The sequence below is a fragment of the Ambystoma mexicanum genome, chromosome 12 (genome assembly GCF_040938575.1).
Source record: "Ambystoma mexicanum isolate Mex_15411 chromosome 12, UKY_AmexF1_1, whole genome shotgun sequence".
NCBI classification, from domain to species: domain Eukaryota; kingdom Metazoa; phylum Chordata; class Amphibia; order Caudata; family Ambystomatidae; genus Ambystoma; species Ambystoma mexicanum.
The window spans coordinates 931,198,727-931,224,856 of record NC_090936.1 but is presented as its reverse complement, the minus strand read 5'-3'; the positions used below and the strand labels follow the sequence as shown (position 1 = coordinate 931,224,856).

The 26,130-nt window shown below is 44.7% G+C and overlaps 1 protein-coding gene across 1 annotated transcript in view; it reads right to left on the bottom strand.

The window, feature by feature from the left end:
- LOC138514686 (cilia- and flagella-associated protein 54-like) overlaps positions 1–26,130 on the bottom strand; it is a 655,241-nt gene that overhangs the window by 16,973 nt on the left and 612,138 nt on the right. Inside the window, exon 9 of the mRNA XM_069630102.1 lies at positions 4,128–4,310. Coding sequence (XP_069486203.1) covers positions 4,128–4,310 — 183 coding nt within the window. The remainder of the gene's footprint in view (positions 1–4,127; positions 4,311–26,130) is intronic.

Genomic DNA, 26,130 nt, shown 5'->3' with positions numbered 1-26,130 from the left:
GAGAGCCATAGTCTCCACTGCTCATTCTTTGCTCATGAGGATTCAGACTGCAATAGTGAATTGAATAACGAATGTTTGGAGGTACCAGTCGTGGGTACGTTCTGATAATATGGTGGGACATTCATTGCTCTGCGGTTCCCTAGGAGCAGGAGCTGCTAAGGAGCAGTAGCCTGCATTTTCTGACTTACCTGGAGGTGGCACCGGACAGTCTTCAGCCACAGTACATGCGAAGACCTTCGGCTCCTGCGTCATATTTCCTGCTCTGTAAGGGGTCATTTAGTGGAGCCGATTTGCATGTTTTCCGAAGTATCTGGGGTCTCCACTGTAGGCAACCCAAGGCCAGGCAATGCACTTGCCATAGATGACTTGTGTTTTTCTCAGCTGTGTTGCTGCAGTCAGTAATCAAGTTGTAACACAGGTGTTATCATCACCTCAAAGGCTGCAGGGGGGGGGTAAGGGGCAGGGAGAGATACCCGTGCTGGTTCACCTTTAAGGTCGTCACTCAAATCTCTTGAAAATTCGGTGAGGCAAGCATTTTCGGGACATCTTGTCTCCACTGCAAGTTGCTTTAACTTAGCAATGTACATCAAGGCATCTACCGAGCCCTGTGAAAAGTCTAACAAGGACTCCTGGGCAGTGTAAGTGATAATTGTCCAGAAGTGGAACTCTGATCACCGCCAGAAGAGTTCCCCATGCCAAACACACTTCTGCTCATATTGGAGACCATACGCCCCACCTTGGAGTTGAAAATAACAATGTTTAAACATCCATTGCAAGATATAAGCACATATACTTTCCTGTAGCTGTTTCGAAGATCCTAACTTGTCAGCAAGCAGCTAATCCTCCTAACGTGGGTGGTCTAACATGAACGCATTTTAAGATGCCACAGCTTGGTATACAGTGGCATTTTCTTGTAAGGTCAAACTTCAGCAGTCATATTCTGATCTGCATTTATCAATTCTTATACTTGGTAAATTTGTTCTTGGAGATGCTGTGTCACAACCTGTCAGTGACTGAACTTACTTCAGGCTCCTTGACCCTCTTGGATGTGGTGAGGAATGGCCTGTCTCTAACAGATGCCATCCTGTTGAGTGACTAGAGACAGACACAGTGGCTCAAAGGGCGGTCGTGGAAGAGGACACCAACCAGAACCAGAGAAAAAACCTCTTAGAGAATTGATGTTTCACAAATAGAATGTAGAGAAAGCCTGGCGAGTTTGAAGCCAAGATACAGCTACAGGCTGAAGCAGGATACGGTTGGAGGAATTCATTTCGGGACCCAGACAGAAGAAACATACTGTTGATGCTCAGCTGAATCAGGACTTCCTGGAGTTGGAATTTAAGACGTCGGTAGTAGGTCAGGGTAGTGAGTGCGACAGCAGCAGAGGAAAAGGGCTGCACAGGGCTGTACTGGGAGTAGAACACAATCTCGAGCAGACGTGGGCAAGTTTAACGCAGCAGAGGAAAATAACTGAATGTCTTGTGCAAACGAAGAAGAGTGGATAAAGAGGGGACCGGGAGGGACAGTTGCTGGTCGGCTGGATTGGAGGGAGGACAAGGTAAGAAGACAAAACAGTTTCATCAACACTCTATGAAGCAATTACAATGAATTGGAACAACAGGCATTGGATGAGCCTGGCAAATCAATAGGAATTACATCCATTGTATCCTCCAATGGCCCCAAAGTCCATAGCAAATCACAACACTTGCTTCTACTCCACGTCTGTAAACCACACCCCAAAGACATTTCGTGACACTCTTAGTATCAGTGGACATTTCGTTGAGGAGGAGGCCTCAGTAATATAATGGAATTTAAAGTAATCTCATATATCATACTTCAGCCATGATGGCAGCCTCAGGGCAAATGGCCCTGCAAGAAAATGGGTTTTGGGGGTTATTAGTAGAATATGGGGAGAGACAGATGCACATGCTGTGGTGTTGCTGCTTGCAAGCTGGAAGTACCTGTGTCCTGAGTGTGGGTGCTGTCATACCATATATATGGACCAACAGACCAGACCAAGCCAGATCAGAAAGGTTAGGACCTCTATTCTTGCTGTGTAACTAAAATATAATTGTGGGACATTGGTGGAGTTCCAACCTACAAACCCTCCTCCCGAAGTTGTTCCTTCCTTTTCCTTCTGAACCCCACCCGATTTTCAAACACAAAGAACCTTTTCCTGGGCTCAAAACTCTGACATAAAATCTATGAACAATCTTTGGTTCACACTACCACCAATTCCAGGCTCGCCTTTCCTAGATGAGAAACATTTCAGTTCCTCCCAGGCATTCACAATCCCTTTGGCTCCTTTTTCCTAAAAATAAACATCCTACGACTTGTCTCATGTGCATATGGGAATATGGCAACCTTTGGTCCTTCTCACAGGTATTTTAACATTGTGTCTCCAGCAAGAGGGAGAGAGAGTATGAGCCTCTCTTCTGGGAGGGAGAAGCTGGGTGTGTTTTTATACCCCAGTTTCTCCCATATGGGTTTCAGAGGAACTTATAACCTCCCTTTGGTAGGTTACTGATTTTTGCCCTGGATACCTCCTCTCTATTCAAAATAGGTGCTGGCCCTCCTTGACGCAACACCACATGGTCATTCCTCCTCCCATTGTGGGCTCACATCGTTGTGGTTGGGGTAACCCTCTTAATCCCTCTGCCTTTGGTGATACTTGCCCTCTAGTTCTTTCCTTCTCTTTGTCTAGTATTTCTGAACTGCTCCTGCTTTTCATCCTCTTCCTGGTGGTTCTTTACTACCACCTCCTGAAATTCTCTTTTTGCCACCTCTTGATCTTCACCACCTAATAATCTCCTCCTGCTACACCTTGATGTTCATCTCCTGATGTTCCCCTTCTGCCACCACCTGATGTTCTTCTCCTGTGACCTCAGATCTTCTCCTCCTGATACTCACCTCTGATTACCTCATGCTTTTCTCCTCCTAACACCCCTGGATTCTCTCCCCTGCCACATCCTGATGTTACTTTTCTGCCTCTTGTCTTCAGACACCTCCACTCTTTCTCCTCTCTCTCCAGGCTCCTTCTCCCACTTCTCAACTAAATCGACAACTCACTCCAAACTCTGCTTGTGACGTCGACCAAACACCCAACTATTCTTTAGTGAGCTAGGGTTTAAATAGTCTGAAATCCCCTCCCACTCGATTAGCTGGGCCTGACTGTGCAGGGGTGCAGAGGCGTAGACAGGGTAGGGCCTGAGCGGGCAAGGCCCACCCAAAATCTGTAAATGCCCACTCAACAGCACCGTGTGGCATTTACAGATGTTAATGTCACTGTGTTGGGCCAAACTGCATTACCTTCAGACCCCACTTGTTAGACAATCCTGGCTATGCCTCTGCAGGGGTGTGGAGTGGCTTCTCTCAATTTTGTTCCTTAGATTAGGGGTGCTGGAATATTCTTGTATTGCCAAATTGCCCTGGGATTGAAACGCTGCATCTGCCATCTTGCAATGGCAAAGTGTGTGTTTCTAGGCATGCATGCATGTGCTTGACTTCAGGAATGAAGCCACATCTGCCTCTCAATGCACTTTAATTGTTTGTAGGGCAATATCTGCTAGAATGATGATGTCATGAAACATGCCTTTGTTCAACTGCGGACATGGCTTCACGGGACGTAGATAGACTTTTTTGAGGTTTTCTTTGTCCAGCAGGTGTTGTTTTGCGGGCTGCTGATAGACTGCATTGAGGGAACCCCTGACCCTTCCCAAACAAATGTACATCTTTTGAAGGGTTAGTAGCAATCTGATTATACATGAAGTGGTCCCTGCCCCATTGACTAAATGAGGGTGAACAGACAAACCTCCCCATACCACCCACGGTCCATCATCCACTATCTCGGCGTAGAACTCAGTCACCTTGAATACACCATTAGACGCCCCATAATAAGGCAGCAGACTTTGCCAGAGTGTGATTTTAGGTGGGTAGTAGCCAATCAAAACCGATCTTAAATGTGTGTTTTGACCAGAAAGAAGAGGCTAAGATTGATCAGTTGGAGTCAGTGTTGTGAAGACACAGTAAGCTGTGGCCTGGTGGAGTGATTGCAGTAACTAACAGCAGAAAAATAACAGAAACATGTTACATTAGATACAAATGAGTATATTACTAATTCATTATACCTTCCGTTCACCACGTTCTGTTGATGTTGCATACATTGGGCAGTACCACTGAAAACAAAGTTCATTATCAGAAGAGCTGATGGCCATAATGTCATGACTGTTGATTTTCATTTCGGATTTTAGAGTTGAAGGTAGTTTCACTACTGATTTGCTGGTTTTCAATACTTTACTTTTGGAATTCACCTGAAATGATGAATATCAGTATGTTAGCATTCATATTTTTGTTTTTAAATAAGAGCCACAAAAGTTAATGTTGTATCAAATTTAGTACCATGTGTAAGTAAGAATCCTTTTTTATTATTATGGTATTATGGTATGGTATTGTTTATTTATATAGCGCCTATACACAGCCAAGTGTTTCAAAGCGCTCAAGGAGGGTGGCAACATGGGGAAAAAACAACAGTCGCTCAGAGTCCTTGAAATTCTGAGAGGATAATTGTCTGCATAGGCAGAGTAAGTGCGTAAAAAATACATTTAACAGTTTGGGATACAGCAAATAGGTCTGACGGGAATTCTGCAGTTTTAACAGTGCAATTAAGGGGGGAAGACAAGGGAGAACAGACAGACGATCTTCAGGCGCAGTACGTATGGATCGGGCAAGTGCACAGAGGATAGCTCTCAACTCACACGCTTTTGGCGGGTGTCACCCGCCTTGTAAAGGGCTGACTCACCCGCCAAGCCTCCTGCACGCCCATTCATTTCAATGGGCGTCTCACCCGCCAAAAACAAAATTGGGTGATTTCACCCGCCTTTACAACAGAAATGGTTGAGAGCTATGACAGAGGGTGAGAGGGAGGGGGAGGATCAAGTGCACCCGGTCGGTTGGGACTGGGGTAAGTGCAGAGAGAGTCAATCTCTGGGGTTCATTTCTCAAGTGCATTGAGTGTGGGTGGGGAGTAGGGCCCTGAGGCAAGTGCGGAAGTGGACTGGCGGGGGTGCCGGGGACCAGTGAGACTCTGAGGTACACCAGGCGGCCAGTCAGCATGCTATAAGGAAGAGGAGTGAGAGAGGGAAAGAACAGAGAGCTAGCTTAACAGGGTACGTGGAGAGAGAAGGAAGAGGAGAAGAGGACTTGAGGAGTTTCCGGAATTTAAGGTGATAATGTTACAGATGGCACACAAATCACTCCAACTCTATGAGATAGATCAATGGTGTTTATTGAATCTTAAATGGACCCTAGAACCGTCCCTCTTTATCTCATTTCAATATGACCCTCCTCCATAACCCAGGGGTCTGTTTCCTGGGTTAGTGCTACAGAATATTGACCCCTGCAGTCTAAGAGCTGACATGTACTAATGATAGCAACCTAAAGGTGATCTGACTATGCTCCTTCAGGACGTTCCTAACTGTCAGTACTCTATCCAATTGTTAGTGTTCTATTGGGATATGGAATGTTTTAAAAAAAATAATAATTATTGTTGCATTCATGGTTTACAGGAAACCTTACACAACAGTAGTACAAAAGATAAAAGAGATGCAAAACAAATAAAACAACACATCGTTATTAGAACATGAAAAGATAAGAATGTGTTTTCAGATACATAACACAAAAAAAATAAACAGTGGTTTGATTCATCCGATCTAATTCAATTGTGAGAGACTTTAAAAAAACGTTGGACACTAAAATAAGAGAAACATTACAGCCCCACATACACCAACACCAGAGAAGGTCCACGTCCGTGTTGTTCCCAATAGTGTCCTTGAAGCACAATAGCCGGTTGTTAGCAAATTAAGGGCACATAATGATCAGGTGTCTCAGGGTTTCGGTAGTATCCTTTATAACACATAATCTACAAATAGAATTAGCCTGGAGGTATGATGTAAATTCCTTCCAGTGCCTAATCCTCTCTTTTGTGTGGAAAAGATTGAGCCTGAAACGCATGTAGGTCATGCGAGTAATCTCGCAAGGAAAGCGCTACAGGTATAATGGGATAAATTCTCTTGAGTGTATAAAGTGGGAATACTCAGCATATGTGGCATATGAAGCAATACTGTCTGCAGTCTCAGCCCAATCTGCCCTGAATAGGCTCCTGTTGACAGCACCTGGTCGCTGCACAAGATTTGCCTCGGAAACCACAATAGAAACCAGTACCGATTGCATCCTCACTTTAAATTCTTAGCTAGAAAGAGCAGATTCTACGTGCATGGCTGAATAGAGTATCTCATACAGGAAGGTGGAGCAATAGTTTCCTATAGGTCGAGAGCTGTTTCCACATGTATCTGGCCTTCAAGGACACAAGACAGAGTTCATGCCTTATTACCACATTGGGGATAGCCAAGGGAAGACCCAGCACCTCCTTCCACAGCTTCCCTTGAATGATGTTAAGCATGGGACCCATATCATGAGTGGACAGGTCGAGGCTGTACAAAATCATTGGTTTGAACTTGGCCAGATGGCAACACCTTAAAGGGAGAAAAGAGAATTTACATACTCTGCGCCGCAGAAATTTAAGTTTAGAGACTGATTTTAATGTCTTCTCACGAAGACTGCTTCTCCGGAATTTCATGCTAACTTTATTATTAAGGTTGTACCCAAGATATGTAACCACCTCAAACTTATCGACTCTTTCCGGTCCCATCACCCAAGATCTGGTCCTCACTTTGGTGCCCCTCGTAAAGACCAAGATCTTGAATTTGGACGCATTAGGCAGAAAGTTCTTAGCCAAAGCATAGGAGAAAAATAATTGCATTTTCCTTTGCAAGCCTCGCAGAGTTCTATCGAGCAAGATGAAATCATACACGAAAGCCATCCAGTCCAGCTTTGTGTTGCCTGACCTAGCAGGTGCAATGGAGGGACCCTGCCACATCACACACATAAAGGTTAAAAAGTATAGGGTCCAAAGTGCATCCTTGTTTTACCCCTATGAAGGAATACATCGGAGGCAATGAATATTTATTGGTGAAGTATTTAACCCATGTGTTTGCCTGTATTGGGCATTCCATGCTCATATCTGTAGCATCAAGGGTACGATTGATAGTGGACCAGAATTTCACATCTCTAGCCTTGCACAGATGTTCTAGCATGGTCTGATGTGTCCTCAAATATGCGTCCATCTACAAGGATTTAACCAAGTTCTTGTGTGTTTGTAAAATTTTAAATTTGGCGACCCGATAATCGGATGCAGACAGAGACTGCTTTTTTAAAGCAGTCAGATTCCTACGTTTGAGTATCTTAGATTTGAGGACTCTATCATCACCCAAGTAGTTGCTAAGCTTATTACGCACAGCAGAGCATTGATGTGTGATTTTGTATATTCATGCCAAGATGATATTGTAATTAGAGACCGGGAAACCTACTCTCTTGCTCCAAGAATTACGGCAGAGATTCAGGTTCGTCAAAAAGGCTATCAATAAATGGTTCCGCTTTTGTACTCTCTTTCTGTCCCACTTGACCAAGGTCCCTTTCATATTTACAGAGAGCCCGATGAAATCAGATCTTAGTTCAAAGGTCAGGAAGGGGATGCACAGGGACAAATGTAGCGGTATGTGGTCCCCCCAGATCAGTAGTGATCTGTTTCAGATAGCTGCAGTTGGCCCTTAGACAATTCGAGATATAGAAAAGGTCAATCCGTGAACTACTATCGCTTCTATACCACTTGTGCCTAAGAGAAGGAGAAGATGGCGAATGTTCCAACAAAGACATATCCCATTCCGCAAGGAAGAGATCCCACTGTATTCTTCATTGAATATTATGCTGTAAGAGTGTGGGGGTAGCTTTAATGTCATTCTACATGGTGCCCTTGGCACAAAGCGAATTGAAATCGCCTCCCAAAATGATACGCTTACCGCCACCCCTTTCGTACCAGGCTTGTAAAATATCAAGCAGTTTGAATCGTGACCCTCGTGGGAATCCAGTAGAGGTTTAGCAATAAAACGGCCGAAGACAAGAACCCAAGTCCAGCTTGATAGCCAGCAGCCATTCATTACTACAAATAGTTTCCCATTTCATCCCAAAATTGCAATCAAAGGCTATTAGGGCCTCATCATGAGTTGGGCGCTAACCCCAGTGGTATTACCGCCAGGGCTATTAGCCCTACCAGCAAACCCCCTGGCGCTATTAGCGCCGGATCACAGGTTTGGCGGAACAGTAAGTCCCCATTCCCCATTGGGCCCATTTGGGAATTTCCCATTCCCCATTAGGCCCAATGGGGAATGTTTGGCGCTATTACCGCTGGCGGTATTGCTGCTGGCGGTAATAGTGATGAAAGTCAGCAAAATCACAGTGAATTTTCCCCCCATCTCAGAGTTGGGGGTAAATCCGTCAAGCCTGTGATTTGGCTAACCCTAAAATGCAGCGGTAATAGTGTTAACACCGTATTTAGGGTTGCCGCCAAACCCGTGATGAGGCACTATAGCAAGACCCCCTCTAGGTCGCCTCGGTATGTAAACTTTCCATCGAAAAATGTTCCATCAAGTGTTTTTCCATCAAATGTTTTCCAATGAACAAATGTGCATCGAATGCATATTTTTGTGGGGTAAAGGGTACATTTTCTTTGGGGTCTGTTATTAAGAGTTAAAATGGGGGGTTGGGTGGAGGACCCCAACCCCAAAAAATGCATTTGATGCATATTTTTTCGTTGGAAAAATGTGATGGTACTTACCCTCGATGGAAAAAATGTGATGGAAGGACATGTAACCGGTCGCCCCAAATCTCCTCTAACTGCCGGACTGGAGATAGTATAAGAACCCTCAAGTACAAGATTTGACATCAGCATGGTCTCTTGGAACATGTAGATACGAGGGGGTCCACCCGGAGCATGGTTAACCATAAATGTGAACAAATATGAACCTCCACAGGTATTCCACAAGATCACCTCAATCTCAATAATTTCATGCATGCCCTACACCTTGACTAATGCTCACAAAGGTCTTCAGGGCTGGTTGTAATCATGACCAGTCCTGTCCTTTACCTATAAGGTTTGTTATAGCTGACAATGTGTCCCCCGAATTTCGGACTGGAATAGCAGTAGACATCTGGCTGACTCTTTTGTTTCAGTGTCTGGTTCCTTTAAAGCCAAAAAAAGATTTGCTTCCACATTGCTCTGAAATCCCACAAGTTTGTATTCCAAAGATTCTAAGTTTTTACTTTGACCCCACACCATTTGTGCCACTATCTCCGAATGAAAAAGGCTAACCATTCGGCGATTGTCCACAATAGGCAAAGAGATAGTGTCAATATCGTCAGAGGTGATGGATCTCAGCAGAGGAATCTTTTTAAAAATGGCTAGAAGGCTGGTCCTGTTAAGCCTTGTTGAATTAGCATATTTGTTAATATTCGCCGATCCGACTATCTTTCCAGCAGCAGGAATATACCTTTCTTCCAAGAGTTCTGCTATCGGAAGTACCGAAGGAATAGTAGCTGATAGAAGGGCCACTAAAGCAGTTCTTGGTTTCTTAAGGTGTCCTCCTAGTTAGGAGGACTGACCTCCGCTCTGTGATTATTTGTCACAGAATGAACACTTCCTGGTAGACCAGAGAGTGGCGCCCCTCTTGTGAGTCCAAGGATGGTGTCCCTTCTCCATCAACCAGATGGTTCGCCACAGGTAGCAATCCCGTAGATACCCGGGCATGAGTGGTGCTGGTGATCTTAACAAAAGCAGTGATCTTTGTCTGCTTAGACTGTGGACGCACCAGCAAACTTGCCTCAGTCTCCACTGTGACGGGTCCCATAGGGATGTTTAAGGCCCCCACGGACCCTTCTTTACAAGCCCTGGGCATGGAGAAAGAGATATCTTGAGCTACCAGAACATCCTTGGAGGCTGAACAGCCTCCCTCTTGTATGCGCTCCCTAGGTGGATTCGTTTAGGTTTGATTAACACCCTCGGATGCGTGTCGTATGCTTTTAAGATTAGAATTCCCCCCTCTCAACTTGACCACGGGCATGTTCTTAGATTTTTTTAGTGTGTTTCGATTTATTCTTACATTTCTTGCCCCTTACTGGTAATCTCCTCAGTGAATCAGAGTTTGGAAGGGGATGCCGTCTCTATAACAAGGCCACTGTCTTGCTGTAACTCCTGGTCACCCATCTGTCCCAAAGCCTCAACGAGTGCTGAGGGACTATCAGGAGCAACCTCACGCTGATATGACAGTTGTAGGCTGCCACATCCCGCTCCTAGATGTGCAGGGACAGAACTGGAGTTGAATACCTGAACCTCACTTGTCTCCTCTGGGACATTAGATGTTATATTCTCCCTTGAGGTTTAGCAGTTCTGAAATCAGTGACACCTTAGCATCCATTTTCCTTAATCTTACTTCTATTGGCGTTGCCTTGTCTGGCTTTGTGTGATCATATGATGGAACTATCCCCTTGGCAAAACCTTCCAGGAAAGCGATACATAACGAAAGATCGTTAAAGGCTGTTTGTTGGCCCACCAGTACCCCTCAGCACCCCCAAATTTTCCTGCATGTCTCCAAGAGTCCTATGGGCAAGATTCAGGCTTATATGCAAATTAGACAATAGGGATGTTAACATCTCGCAAACCCCCATCGTATTTTTCTGTTTTATACAATTGGTGTTAGGCTCACCTGGTCTCTGCGGAGGAGTTGGGGCACGGTTGCAGCCCCCCTGAACTTAATCACCCACTTCAGGCATCTCCCTCAGTAGAAAAGCTGTGAGCGATTGTACATGGTGATACTGCTCCTGCATGGAGTTAACAGTGTGTCAGTGCGCCAATCTGTGATTGTTGTACCTCTCGAACCCTTCACCCCAAAGTACGGTTTTTGTGAGCATACACCACCCATAAAGCTCACCTGTGAATTATGGAAGATAAGCTCTCCGTCCTGCTACTTCTGGCAGGGGCTCGTCGAATGGGATCTAGTTCCTTCACTGATCCCTGATAAGGATTATCCAGTCCAGCTGCGACTATGCTTCTCCTTATGATTGGTAAGTCTTTCTTGAGCTCTTGTGATGCTGTTCGTTCTGTTTAATGTCTTTATATGTTGCTCCTATTTATGCCCTCAATTATGTCTCTCTTCTGTTTTCTTCCCTTAGATGGAAATGCGGCCTCAATGCAGCTGTGAGATGCGACCGGATGGAAGATGGATGCTACCGCAATGTTCGACAGCAGGTAAGTGATGGTTTAAGAAAAAGTGCGAAGTATGGCGAAGCGCAACCTTAAACTGACTGTTTTTTCCATATCTAAACTTGTCTTCTGTTTTTCCTTGCAGGCGCTGCTTCTTAGGAATGATTCTCTTTACTGCACCTTTCCTTCCATCTTTATGGAACCCCCAAACTTGTTGCTTTTATTTTTCAATCTGACCTGTACATTTTGCAGTGCAGTGAAGCCTAAAGCTTCACTGTACTGGCCTTTGCTCACATGTTATGGGGAAACTGATCTGTCCTTAAGGCTATCAGTACTGGGAAACAGTGTTTTCCTTAGTCTTGTGACTATGTTGCTACTTGTGGTTACTTTTGCATCACATGTGGTAACTTTTTATCGTGATGTGCTTTCTCCAACACTTCAGAAACTCTATGTAGATATTATTGAGAGAGGAGATATACCAGAGACAATGGGTCTGGCCATCATAATAGTAATTGCAAAGCCTGGGAAACCCCATAATATCTGTGCCAATTATTGGCGGAATTCCCTACTTAACACTGATATAAAACTCTTGGCAAAGATATTTGCCTGTCGGCTAGGGAGAATCCTAAATAAGGCTATCTACAAACACCAACGGGGGTCATTGCTGGTCGTAGTTCTTCAGATAAAAAGTGCTAAATTCTAGAATGGGTTGACGTTTGCAGTCGTTTTTTATGTTGAAAGGGTGGTGCTGCAGGGATGCCCACTATTGCCTCTTTTCTTTGGATGTTTTTATTGAACCTCTGGCTATTTAGATGTAGGGATTGCTTTTCAAAGATCCTACTCTATGCAGATGATCTCCTGGTTCTGCTATTGGACCCTGTAATAGAGGAATGGTATCACAAGTGAAGACAGATACAAGAGATGCAAGGTTCAAGGGTGTTTATTGATATGATATGGCATTTGTAACGCGCCTATACACAAGTGTTTCAAGGCACGACGAGGCAGGGAGGGGGGAACAAGGGGAAGACAGACAACGATCCTACTAGGCCAGGTGTCATTCAGACCGCGCAAGTGCAGGGGTAGGGGGAAGGGAAAAAGTGCATGGGGAAGGGGGAGGGGGGAGTGCAGTACAAATAAGTAGAATAGAAATAAAATAATAAAAAAATAGGGCCAGCTGGTGGCAAGTGCAAGGTAAGTGCAGACAAGTGCTGGGGGGTGGGGGGGCTGTAGGGATACAGAGACAGTCCCGCAGTGCAGGGGTTGCCAGGGAGGCAGTGCAAGTGAAGAGTGACTGGGCCCAGGACTGAGGTCGGTGAGAGTGGCCCAGTTGCAGAATCAGTGCAGTTTAGGTGAAGAATTTAGCAGGGGAGAGGGAGAGAGAAAGCAGAAGTGAAGAGGAAGGTTTTGAGGTGCTTCCGGAACCGGAGTTGGTTCTCCTCAAGTTTCAGGGAGGCAGGAAGGCTGTTCCAGAGGGAGGCCCCTGCCGCGGAGAGAGATCTACCCCCAGCTCGTTGCTTCGAGAAGCGGCTGACCCTGAGGGAGTTGGAGACGGATGAGCGTAGGGCTCGGGAAGGAAGATATTTAGGAAGAGAGAGTTGAAGGTATTTAGGCCCCAGGCCCCAGAAGGCCTTGTGGACAATGCAGAGGGTTTTGAACTTAATCCTCGCAGCCACTGGGAGCCAGTGTAGAGATTTCAGTCCTGGAGAGATACTGTCCCTGGGCTTGAGGCCAAGGACAAGTCTCGCAGTTCTGTTCTGGATGAGTTGCAGAGGGCGGAGAGTGGAGGCAGGCAGATAGATAGAGGCTGATTAAGATTAAGATATTGAACAACAAGGGTTGGAAAAACTCCTATCTGGACCTACATCTAAAGATGGGAGCAATTAATAAATAACACAGTCCTAGCCATGTCTGTCAAAATACATTGGCCTATACTAAATAAACATATGACCTGCCCTTACGCTATTACAATAAATGGGTGCATGGAAAAAGGTGTATGTAAAGGAAAATCAGTGTTATAACATAAAAGATCAAGATGGCTAAGTCAGCTCTCCTCCCAACATTGGACAGCACCCCGTAGACAGGATGGCACACTCAGGCTCAGGTTGTTAAAACAAAGACAGTTCAAAACATGGATCAAGGCACGTCTGGCCTTCCACATTAAAGTCACTTTTCCAGCATTCCAGAAGTTCATTCACAGTTCAACAAAAAGTTCACAGTTCAACAAAAAGTTCACGTAGGTCTCCATCAGCTGGGCTCCAACCTCTCAAACAAGAAGTACCTGGTTCAACGCAGATCTCCCTCAGCCGGGCACAGTCCTTGCAATCACAAAACTTGCAGGGGTTCCCTTCCCCAAGCTTATTTCACCTTCGTTACGGGTTCCCTTAGCCTAACTTATGACACTTCTGGTCACCCTCAGTTGGGCTTGGACCTTTTACTGATGTCGAAGACTGTCGAATGTGCAAGGCTTTTACTGTAGATCTCTACAGGACCACTTCGACTTTCTCAAAGTTTGCTACAAATCTCCCTCTGCCGGGCTCAGACCTCTCAACGACTCACAGTCCATCACAGGTCTCCCTCAGTCGGGTTCGGACCTCTCACTTTGCAACTCAGTGTGATTCACTTTCCTTAGGCTTCTCTTGCCTTGAAACCAAACACAGTTCATATCCTTTAGACTCACATTAGTACTCGCTCAACAGAGACTTTCGACTGGGCACTGTCACTATGCCGGACCACTCTGTTCTCTTTCACTCTGTCCTCTCAGCGGTCTCCCTCAGTCGGGCTCGAATGCACTTTTCTTATTTCGCTCCCATTTCGTCAGCTCCCCTATACAGCATTCCAGGGTTTTGGGAACTGCATGAGGTAAAGGGGATAACTTGTTGAGGTCAGGGTCTCACCACCTGCCCCTCAAAAGCGTGGGCCTTCCTGTTTTGTGCCCAGTCGAAAGTCTCTGTTGAACAAGTACTAATTTGAGCCTAAAGGATATGAACTGTGTTTGGTTTCAAGGCAAGAGAAGCCTAACGAAAGTGTGGGCACTGCCAGGTAACCCCCCAAATGCCCCTGGTTTGGCTCCCTGGAGTTAGAACTCCCTCTCCATACTGCAGCCTCCCCTGTACTCACAGGCCCAGCAGTTAGGCAGTCTTTCTTCCTCCAGGCCTTCAATGGTCTCTCCAGCTCAAATTCTATCCTCTCCGCCTCTGTGCATCATCCAGCATCCCCAGCTCATTCCAAGTGTGTCTGTGTGTTCCACCTCATATGCTTCCTGGGAGAGTTAACAGGTTTCAGGTGGGAATGATTGTAAAGGGAGGCCTGACCTTGCCTGGCCTCATTACCGGAACAAAATTGCGACTACATATGGGAATCCCTGGTTCATTGGTTTCTATGGGTAATCTTCATAGCTCCCTCTCGCCTCTTGTTCATCCCAGTGGTTTGGTAAATGGTATTTCTAGAGTGGAGGTAGGACTTGTGGGATTTGTAGTTTTGTCGAGAGGTGGTTAAAATATCATCAAAAGAAGGCTAATGATTTTGTTGTTGTGAGATATAGGGTGTTGTGTTTGTTCTCCTATGCCTCCCTTTGATGTGGGTACCTGCTGTAATTGGACAGGGGGCAACGGGACAAGACTTACAGCAACCTATAAAAGGTGGAAGAAGTGTTGGGTATAGGTGTGTTGTGAAGAGGGGGATACCGCGGCTTGCCATTGGATATCTCACCCAAACTCCCAGAGGACCCCTCGCCCAGGTGATCCTCCCGCACTTGTCCACCCCCAGGGTCTGGATCCAAAGGTGATGGCCGTGACCTGGCCACCTGGGTAAGAGATACCGGGGGTCTAGATGGTGAGATACCCTTTGGTTTCTCACAACCCTGAGAACTCTTTTAGACGCCTATGGTGAATACTGAAACTGTTTGGGAATGTTTCAAACCTTAAGGTGAACGACACCAAGATAGAGCTCTTCCCGATTAACCATTCTTGTCACAGGGGCCTCATCCCACCGGGAACGTTTACCTTGGCCAAAGAAGGATTCACATATTTAGGGGTGCAGTGCAGTAAATCCACCATGCCTAATTTGACTTTGTGGGGTAACATTGGGATGATTGAAATGGCTCTGCTGCTCAAGCTTCTTTACCTTTTTCACATAATTCCACTTCTGTTCATGGCCAGGTCTCTCTCTGATATTCATAAGGCCTGTGTGTTTACCCAACGTACCTTTGGTTGCCCTGCCGAGTCCTGTGCGTTATGGAGGTTTTGGGTTCCCCGCAGGTAAGTTATATCATAGAGCCCACGGCCACTAGTCTCTTCTCTTTTGGATGAATGCAGAGTCTGACCAAGCACTGAAATGGGTCCGGACTCACGCTGCTTCGTCAATCCCACTCCATTGGAATGCCTGTTGATTATGAACAGCGTTTTACCAGCTTTATCCCTCCCTCTGAACTTACAAGCAAGCCCTCTCGCTCAACTCAAGGGAATCTGGAGTTGGGTGAGAACCCTACTAGAAAGCTGAACAATCACACTCCTTATTGGAAGAGCTGGCAAAAAGTGGACATATGGAAACTGAAGCAAGTTCTCGATGAGTATAATCTCCTTGATTTTGACTTCTTGAAATTGTAATACAAACAAAGGCAGAAAGAAGCCTCCTGCTATAAGTGACTTATTATTTTCCTCTTGCTCACTGTTTTGGATCCAGAAATGCATGACCCACCTCATCACACATGCAAAATCTCCCTTTTTATCTGCTTCAATGATCTACAAGTTCTAACTTCCCTCTGCAAATCATCAGGCAATGCTGCGTGGTGAAGAGAGGTGGGAGGTTGCATTGAACATGGAGATCACTAAATGACAGTGGAACAAGATTTGTTCCAGCCCTTACCGATGGACAGTGGATCCCAAACTATGTTACAACAGATATTAGCACCTGGGGAAGAGGATTCAGTCAATTAGTTTGCTTGGGTCATGGGCTAAATCCCAGTATCCATGCCCACATTCTGAGCAACCTGAAGGCTGCTCACACCCACCCCACCATCTTACTACCACCCTCCTCTTCTCTCCGGTCTCCGCTCCCTTCACTCCTCACACCCCCTACCCCACTTATCTACTTTCTTTGGCTGGGGCACCAATGCCCACTCCACATCCCTGGCCGCCATGGAAATGGAAGAGGGACTCTGCATGGAGCCCCACCTTCCATCTCCACTGCGACCATCTTAGGTAAGTATTTTGTTTGAATGTACAGGGCGCTGCAAGCACGTCCCATTCATTCAAACAAAATTCCTTGCTGTCAGCAGTCTGGATTTTCAGATTGAAAACCCAGGGTACTAATAGCAAAAAAACCTGAACCGGAACACCAGATCAGGTGGCAACACTACCGGGTCCATCGTTCACTTGGGCCCTGGACCTTTAGCACTCGATCCAGCTCCCCCGGATCCAGTTTTATTACTATAATAATACACAACTTGTATTGGTTTCTGTGGAGGATGTGATCCTGTACATTTCTCCCCTGTAGTAATTGCTTTTGTTGTTGGGGGTGAATGGGTATGATAACCGATACGTTTTAGGATTGTAAAACGATCAGTTCCTTTAGGGATGAGGGACTTCAGCAATTTGACTTGATCATAGGTTTTTCATTTCCGAGATCCCTTACTTACTTATGTTAGGTCTGTTGCACCATATGTGCATATTTTCATGGTCAAAGTGAAGTGGTGTTGTATAGCCCTCATTGTGGGCAAGAAAATAATTCTAAAGCATTAAAAGAGCAGTAGGAGAACCTTGTGTGAAGACTGGCTACAGGAAATGGCTCCTTTCTCGGCAAGGAATGGGGGTCTCTTTCCAAAGGAAAGGAAACATTGATTGCTACGAACGTATATGGGGTGGGAATCTTAATGACCTATAAGTGTGACTCTTCCGTCTGGTGATTGTTTGCGTTCTCTTTTTGCTCTTTTTTTCTTTTTTCCTCTCTCTTCCCTCTTTCTTATGTGTCTTGTCTTCTCCCATCCCACTTATACTTCTCTTGGTTCTCAGTTACTTGTTTGACTTTTATTGGCTCCTTTGTGGGGAGAGTAGTATGAACATTGAGAGATGCTCAAATAGACCCTGTGCTGAGCATTACGTTCTTGTGACTTGTTACATTACTCATACCTGTTTTTGTTTAAAAACCAATAAACTCTGTATTAAAATTGAAAATAGATTGAATAATCTTGAGACCCAGTCTCTGGCCAACAGAAGATGGAGGCAACCCCTCCATTTTTCCCCACTACAGGAAGAGTGTTCTTGAAGCCCTGATTCATTTCTAATGAGGTTTTCTCTATTCTAGGCCAGTGCCAACAACTTTTGTTGGATTCATTTGGAACTGACTGTTTCTCATGGCATTAAACTCAAACACACCAAATTTACCTTCGGATAAGGTTGTGAAAAGGTGAAACACGTGTTGAGGAAAATGTACTACAAATTACAACTGAAGCAAATTACAATTTTCTATAGCAATGAAGAAAATATGTCAACATTTAATTTGCTCGGTATCTAACTATTTAGTATTTTGTACATTATAAAGGATGCAGCAATTATAATGATGGCTGTCAACCACAGAGTTTCCTCGATATATGAGGACAGTGAGCCTTAAAGTGTTTTGACCAAAAATTGTTCATGACCTACCAATTCGTTAGTAATTTTCATATTGTTATGTAATTGGAAAGACAGAACAGAGAGATTGTTTCTTTTTCCTTATTTTCTTCCAGAATGATCACATCTAATTAATTTGAAGTAGGATATGTTTACATAACCGTGCAGGAAAGACAAGTGCACACTTGTTCCAAATGTTGAAACATTTTGTCAGCGGCAAGGGGTCAGGAAATGACTTGCTGTCATGAGTGTAACTATAATTGGAAATGTGCAAATGATTGTCACTAAATTTCTCTGATTGAGGATAACACATTTATTGTTTATGTCTACCGACGCTGCATCTGTCACGCACTTTGCTCATCTTCCTTACAGAGCATATGCCTTGCAGAAGGGGAGTGGCCACATTACGGCTACCCTGCTGTGCTGCCCAATGAGTGGGCAGCAGCCACCTTGTGCCTCCTTTCCCCCAGCCTCAGGGTTTTCAATAGCAGTGTTTCTGTGGCAGTTGTGGTCATCCTGCCTTGGTCTTATTGGTCCCGTGCCCAGAATAATGATGAGGCCTCACACCAATTACATTTCAGCACAGGACTTAATGCCAGAGAGAACACATCCAATGACCCCAAGAGCCAGCTGCACGCCTCTACTCATCTGTCTGACCCTCAGAGGATGCACATTCTGGAACCTACAGTTGGCATGTACGTGGCATCAAGAGAGGCAAGTTCCACAATCCATTCATACTGGCTATGAAAAACAGATGCTATACCAACTAATCAAACAGACTCAACAGAGAAATTTAGTGACATAATATAATCTTCGTATAAATACCCAAAAAGGACAACTGTATTGCTGTTAATCATTTATTACAAATATCAGTAGCTTGTGATACAGAACATGTAAACTGAATAACAAGGGATGTATGTAGTTCAAGAGGTAGAAAGGGATCTTTGCTGGCACTGTGAATTCACTATGATGATTAAAGGGAACATAGTGTTATCCATTATAACATTTGGTTCCAGCTTCCACTACATACAGGCTTACATTTACAAAAAGAGGAGCTAACTAAAGTGCCTTTCTAGTTGAACCCTTTTGATCATCGATGTTAACAGTAATTTACAACTAAATACCTCAAGTTTATAAAGAAATTAGGGGTGTACATAATTTAAATTTGGCCAGTATTATTGGGTGAAATAGGTACCATTGCAAAGGAAATGGTGAGCCATTTTCAAGGAACAAATCATAAAACATTCACAGGTCAGCATCAATTTGATATTAGAATATAAGAACAAAAATATATTTCGAGTAGTAGTAGCAGACCCATCAACTCAGACTCAACTGGGAAGTTTGGTGCTGCAGGTAGGACCTGGTTGAGTTTTGAAACCAAATTGCTTGACTCATGGAAGAGTAACTCAAATAGGAGTGATATCAAAAAACTAATAAAGAAGCCAAAACATCTAGAGCTGCCGGTCCAGACCAAATTCCCAATCTAGTATTAAAATAAGATGTTTTACTGTCGTCCAAAACCTTAATGGATTTATTTTTGGACATTGGAAAGAGTGGAAGCTTTCTGCCCTCATGGAGATTAAGCTACGTGGTCCCAATATCCAATATTTATAAGAAGGGGATCGTAAAGAGCCACGGAATTATCATCTGATAGACTGTTAGACACATCCTTGAAAATCTTTGCATTGGTGCTGCTACAAGAATTAGAGACCTCTGTTAAAACAGGGGGCAAACCTGCCAAATTTCAAACAGGGTTCAGAACAAATAGCGGGACATCATTAAATGGTCTCATCATTCAGCTTTTCAATAACCCAACTCATAATAAAAATGCTCCACCCCTGTACATTGCAAGTATTGACCTCACACGTGTGTTAGATTTGGTTGATAGCGTCAGGCTTTGGAATAAATTACATCGATGTGGAATTCTGGCTGGACTGTTAAAGATGCTAATATAACTGTACTCAAATTCATCGATCCAGATAAGATTACGTAGTAACAGTAATATGGGTAATACTATGACCACATCCTCAGGATTGCGCCAAGGCTGTCTCCTGGTGACAATATTATTTAATGAATGCTTATCAGATATGATGGAATGGTTTGTTAACCGTTGAGTTGGTTCAGCTTCCAGCTGCTACTACATGCTGACGATATCATTCTGCTAGATAGACCTAGGATCGGTCTCCAAAGAGCAATAACAGCAACACATTATAACATCTGAGTGAATAATTTAAAAATAAATAAAACAGTGATATTAACCTTTACGAATAGGAAATTCACTTCTCCAAAATGTGGAAGGTATCAAGTAGGTAAAAGATTTACAACAATTCGTGGATCAACATATCTGGGCTTTCCCATTTATGCCAACAAGAGTAAATGGGACATTGTAACGAGAATTGGATCTAGACTTTCTCCAATATATGCTCAAGTGAGAAAGATCTATCTGAAATATTTTAAGTTTACGCTATTGCCTATAATCAGATACTATGTCGGCAAAATATTACCCAATATATTATATGGGTTGGAGTTATATGAAATTGATTGGAAAAATCTTGAAAAGCTAGATGGGAAATTCTGGAAAAACCTCTTTGGCTTAACTCTAGCAACTCCTTTGGTGGTGATTCGAGTAGAATTTGGGATAATGGCCAGGAAAACGTATGTGGAAATGGCCAAACTAAGACTCTATTATAAAATATTAGTTCCACCTTTAGGTTCCTTATTCGAAGATCTGAATTCATCCCATACAAATAAAAATGATAAATATTATATAAGTTTGGAGAGAGCTGTGATCAAATTCTTGCCGCGGTGAACTCATATAAATCTATATTCTGCTCCTATCATCATCATTATTTGCAGAATGCGAGTGGTTCATCCTTAAAAGCGCCATCTCATTTGCCCTTCCGAGACGAGTGCGACCGAAGACCTGTTTCCATGGCGACCTGATACAATTTAATTTGGCCTGCGGCACGTTAAGATGGCCACCCTCCTAATTTCCATTGTGCTCAGCAACCTTGACGTTCTGATTGGGTGCTCATCCCTATTTTGCCCTATCAGGAGGACCGGTAGGTCGAAAGCCGGCCCACCCATCAAAGACCTGATTTCTAAGGCTCCTGTCCGAGCCTGTCCGAGCCTAGAGCAGCATGGAGCAGGTTATCACAACCGACTCCCTTTTCTTCAACGTGCTCTGCGTGCACCATCGAGCCACCTGGTAAGCCACAGTACACCATCCCAGCTGCAAACTACACCATCTACAGGCAGCGTCCCCACCCAAACCTCTGCGGAAGGCAACTTTGTGACGTTAACACGTTCTGCTGTGACCACTGTGACTACCAGTTTACACCCGCCTTTTGAAAACTAGACAATTGAATTATCCTTTGTCGTGGACCTATAGCCCATCTCACCTTACCACATGTAACTGCGCTACCACTTCATCCGGAATATTCCACCTCCTGACCCAGAACTTGCAGTCCGCTGGATACCGCCATCAACTTGAACCTTGTTGCACCCGGCTTCTGAGTGCGTTCCCAACCAAAGTGGGTACTCATTGACTGCCGAGATCCCAGATCACGCTTTTGCCTATGTTCACCACTGCTGAACTAGTCTATGCTGTACTCTGCTGCATACTGCATACCATTGTGAACACGAGACTTGCTACATTGCTAGCTACTGCCAATCCAGCCCAGGGTGTACTTCGTCTGCTGCAGATATTTACGAGTTGTTTTATCTCAATAAGCACAGATATCAGCTCAAACAACAATCCCAACCTTAATCAGCCACATTTACTGCCCAACAGCGTGACCACGTTGTAGGCGACCGTAGACAGACATAATACTGTTCATATGCCTAGCCGACTGCCCTGCACAGAAGGCTCATTCTCCCAGTTAGGGAATGGACTTGCTAAACTTTGGTGCCCCCGGCATCATCCTCTCCCTTGCCCAACACCCTTCCTTCCCAAAGCATCCCCTTTCTCACCACCAGCAACTCAGCCATGCAATGCCTTAACCACTATCACCCAGACTAGAGGGGTAACATCTCCCAAACACCCACCCAAACCCCTTGGGAACACCCTACACACCAGCCCCGTAAGCCTACCAGGACGTACTACCGGTTGCTTAGGAAAAACTTGGCGCGAGCGTCTTAGCTCAAGAACAGCAGCCTCCCTACCATCTGCTAGTAGCCCCAGCCTAGTGCCTTCAAGGCTATCAACATTTTCCTCACGTACATACCTTCACCACCCTAGCAGCCAGTAAACCTCAGACCCACCTTCCTTCACCCCCGCACCTACTCCGCAGTGGAATCATGAATCTAGGAGGATTAAGATGCAGACCATCGCCCCTACCACAAAGCAGTATGACCTGGATTCCATACTGCCCAATGCGCACACCCTGCACATCACTCCAGACTCTCCTACAGATCCCCCATCGCCTTTGCCATTGCTAAACCCCAGTCTCAAAGGCGCCCTTCTAAATGTGCGTTCCGTAGGAGCTCATGCTATTAACATACATGACCTACTCCTCGACCAACATTTAGACTTCCTAGTTATCACGGACATGTGGCTACACCAAGCCTCTTGCCCTGGTAATGCCTCCCGACTATACCATCTTTAGAGCGGACCGCCAGGATACCATAGGAGGAGGAGTAGCTATTATAGCCAAATTTACACTACAGTTCAGAGCCTGCACACTAGACCTTATGGTGGGATACAAACTCCTTCTACTCAAACTTACAATGGACCCCAAAATCTCAACCAACTTCCCCATCATTTACAGATCACTGAATATGACCAACCACCCCAAGTTAGACATCCCTTTTCTCATCACCCCACTCCTTAAGCCTAATACCAAATGTATCATCCTAGGTGACATTAACCTTGGATTGAATGACAAACTGGATCACAAAGCTACCGCATTCCATTTGGCCCTCCAAGAAATTAATTTCACTGAAATGGTGCTCTCCCCTATGATATGATATGATATGGCATTTGTAACGCACCTATACACAAGTGTTTCAAGGCACGACGAGGCAGGGAGGGGGGAACAAGGGGAAGACAGACAACGATCCTACTAGGCCAGGTGTCATTCAGACCGCGCAAGTGCAGGGGTAGGGGGAAGGGAAAAAGTGCAAGGGGAAGTGGAGGGGGCGAAGTGCAGTACAAAGTAAGTAGAATAAAGAATAAATAAATAGGGCCAGCTGGTGGCATGTGCAAGGTAAGAGCAGACAAGTGCTGGGAAGGGGGGGCTGTAGGGATACAGAGACAGTCCCGCAGTGCAGGGGTTGCCAGGGAGGCAGTGCAAGTGGAGAGTGGCTGGGCCCAGGACCGAGGTCGGTGAGGGTGGCCCAGTTGCAGATTCAGTGCAGTTTCAGTGAAGAATTTAGCAGGGGAGAGGGAGCGAGAAAGCAGAAGCAAAGAGGAAGGTTTTGAGGTGCTTCCGGAACCGGAGATGGTTCTCCTCAAGTTTCAGGGAGACAGGAAGGCTGTTCCAGAGGGAGGCCCCTGCCGCAGAGAGAGATCTACCCCCTACCCACTCCAAAGGTAGAATCCTGGACTGGATTCTAACATTAATTGTCAATCTATCAATAGAATCTATGGATGAAATAACTTGGTCGGACCATTATCTAATATGTTTCAATATATTGACGCTGAATACTCAGGGCGTACCTCAAACCACAATCTGCCCTATCGCGGTGAGAAACACTCGCAAACTTACATCGGAACATCTTGTCCCCATCCTGACCAACTCTCTCAAATCTTACTCAACCTCTGACACTCATCCTGATAGTATATCTGCTATCTGCCATAACTGCCTGAAATCAAACATTGATAAATTAGCACGCTCGTGTCAAAAACACCCGGTCTAGTCAGTGGAGTAACTTTGCTGAAAATGTTGGGGGGGGGGGCATGACATCTGAAGAAAAGGTGCCCCAGTCAAATGAATGGGGACAAAATGGTATGCCATGAAAGTTGGGGGGGCAAACACCCCTGTCCCCCCTAAAATTACGCCCATGGGTCTAGTAAACAACCCAATTTCTGGTTCAATGAAGAGCTCATTGCGCTGCGACAGAACAAAAGAGCGTTGGAGCACCTACACAAAAAGGCACCGAAGTCTGCCAGTGCAAACTCTTTTTTGGCAGACAATCTGGCTTCAGGCCTAAGCACAGCACAGAAACGGCCCTTTTAGATCTTAAAATACAGATGGATAATATAAGAGACTCTAGGAAATTGTGTATCCTACTTCTACTTGACCTATCGGCTACATTTGACTTGGTGGACCACGACAAGCTTTGTAACGCTCTTTCAGAAAGCATTTCGACAGAAGCCACTCTATGGGTCAAATCATTCCTATCTGAACGGACCTTGAGAGTCTCCATTGGCGCTGAGGCTGCCGAGCCTATCCCAGTCCGCTTGGGGTCCCTCAGGGATCTTGCCTTTCTCCCACTCTATATAATGCCTATACCAAACTTCTTTTTGCAGGCCTTGACGCTATGGGAGTCATCCATACCAATTTCGCAGACGATACCCAGATCCCATCACAGGAAACCACAAACAAGACTCTGCTTCCATCAAAAAGATCTATGCCATCATTCAAAACTGGATGGCCATTAACAGTCTGTGTCTCAACGACGGAAAAACCGAGATACTCATTGTTGGTCCTCCCATCTGGCTGAAAACGCTCCACACTGACTACTCTTCCTTTACCATTGATGGTACACCCATCACTGTACTCAAACAGGTCAAAACACTGGGGGTTTATTTAGACTCCAACCTTACCATGTCCAAACATATCAGTGCCCTTTCATCCTCCACGGCCTACATGGCCAAACTCATTGCGCTCAGCTGCCAATTTCTGACCCCACAAAACTGCCTCACCCTAGCTTGAGCCCTCATACTATGAAAACTGGACTACTGCAACATACTTTTACTAGGAACTACTAGCACCAACCTGCCCAAATTGCAACTGCTACAGAACAAAGCCCTACGGGCAGCCTTTGGATTAAAAAGAAGTGATTATATCTCACACATTAGGGGGGAAGCACACTGGTTACCCTCCAATCCAGAATCCTCTTTACATTTCTTAGTATCACTCACAAACGTATCACCAAGGATGCCCCTGCTTACCTTAACTACTGCGCCACCAAAAGAATTCCAATTAGATCCCTCAGATCGGGCTCTAGCACACACCTATTTGTCCAAAGGTTCAAGAGCATCAGGGCAGGGGGTACCAGCTTCCCAGTAGCTGCTCCCAAAATCTGGAACTCCCTTCCTCCTCACATAAGGAATGAGCCCTCCCATCAGTGCTTCAAGAGTTTTACCAAAACTTGGCTCTTCAATAAATTCTAACTAGCAATGTCTTCAATAGGCCACCTTGAGCCCACATGATCAATCATTGTTGCATGAAATCTGCCCTGCCCATTGTATTTATACTGATCTATGATGCCTGTACTGTTTTTAACCTTGCTGCTAATCCTGCTGTACTGTAACGTCCTCTGTAACCAGAAAAGCTCTTCTATGTAACTAACGCTGTGATACCTCCGGGCTTGGGTGTTTAACAAATGCTATAAATAAATATATTGGTGGAAAGCACCAATCAGAGGCTCAAAAAACGTGATAGTAGTACATTCAATAAGGATATTCAGAAGTTATTGTATAAAATGCAAAGGGAATTAAACAAAACCTTGAGGATACATAAGGAGATACAGCCATATGTGTTAAGATCCCCATGGTTGAAATATTGTTACATTTTTATGAGATTTTGACTCAGTTTAGTAGGTACCCTGCAAAGGTGGGGCCTAGGCAAGATAGAAATTGCTGGCTCTGTAATATGGCTGGGGAATCAGAAACACTAAACATTGGCTCGCAGGTTGTAGAGAAATCTTAGGGATTAGGACAGCGTGGTTATGAAAGTTTGTAACTATGGAAGAGGTTTCAGAAAGGGAAGCAAAGTGGGCTCCAATATGGTTATTCCACTTCAATGACCATTGCTGTAGTAAACAACCTAATAGTGATACACAACAAAATGGGGCAAAACATATACCTCGATTGAAATAATACTAAGAGGTAAGGAAGGGAATAATAATTTGGAAAAGTGGGAAGTGTACCCTGTTGGATGGTTGGGATGAATTTGAGGATCCTTTGTATGAATTAAAAAATATGTGTGCAATGTGTCTTTAAAAATAATTGTGGTTAAGACAAGAAATCTAGAAGAATTTGTGAAATTTTCATGCATTTTAGATTTTGGATGGATTTTGCGTTTGTAAATGTGTTAAAGTTTTATTAAACTACTAGCAGAAGTAAATGCTATCCAGATGGATTCTGTGGACAGATATAACACTGATCCTGTAGGTCGCTGTACCGTTTCGCTTATTGCTTGATGTGCT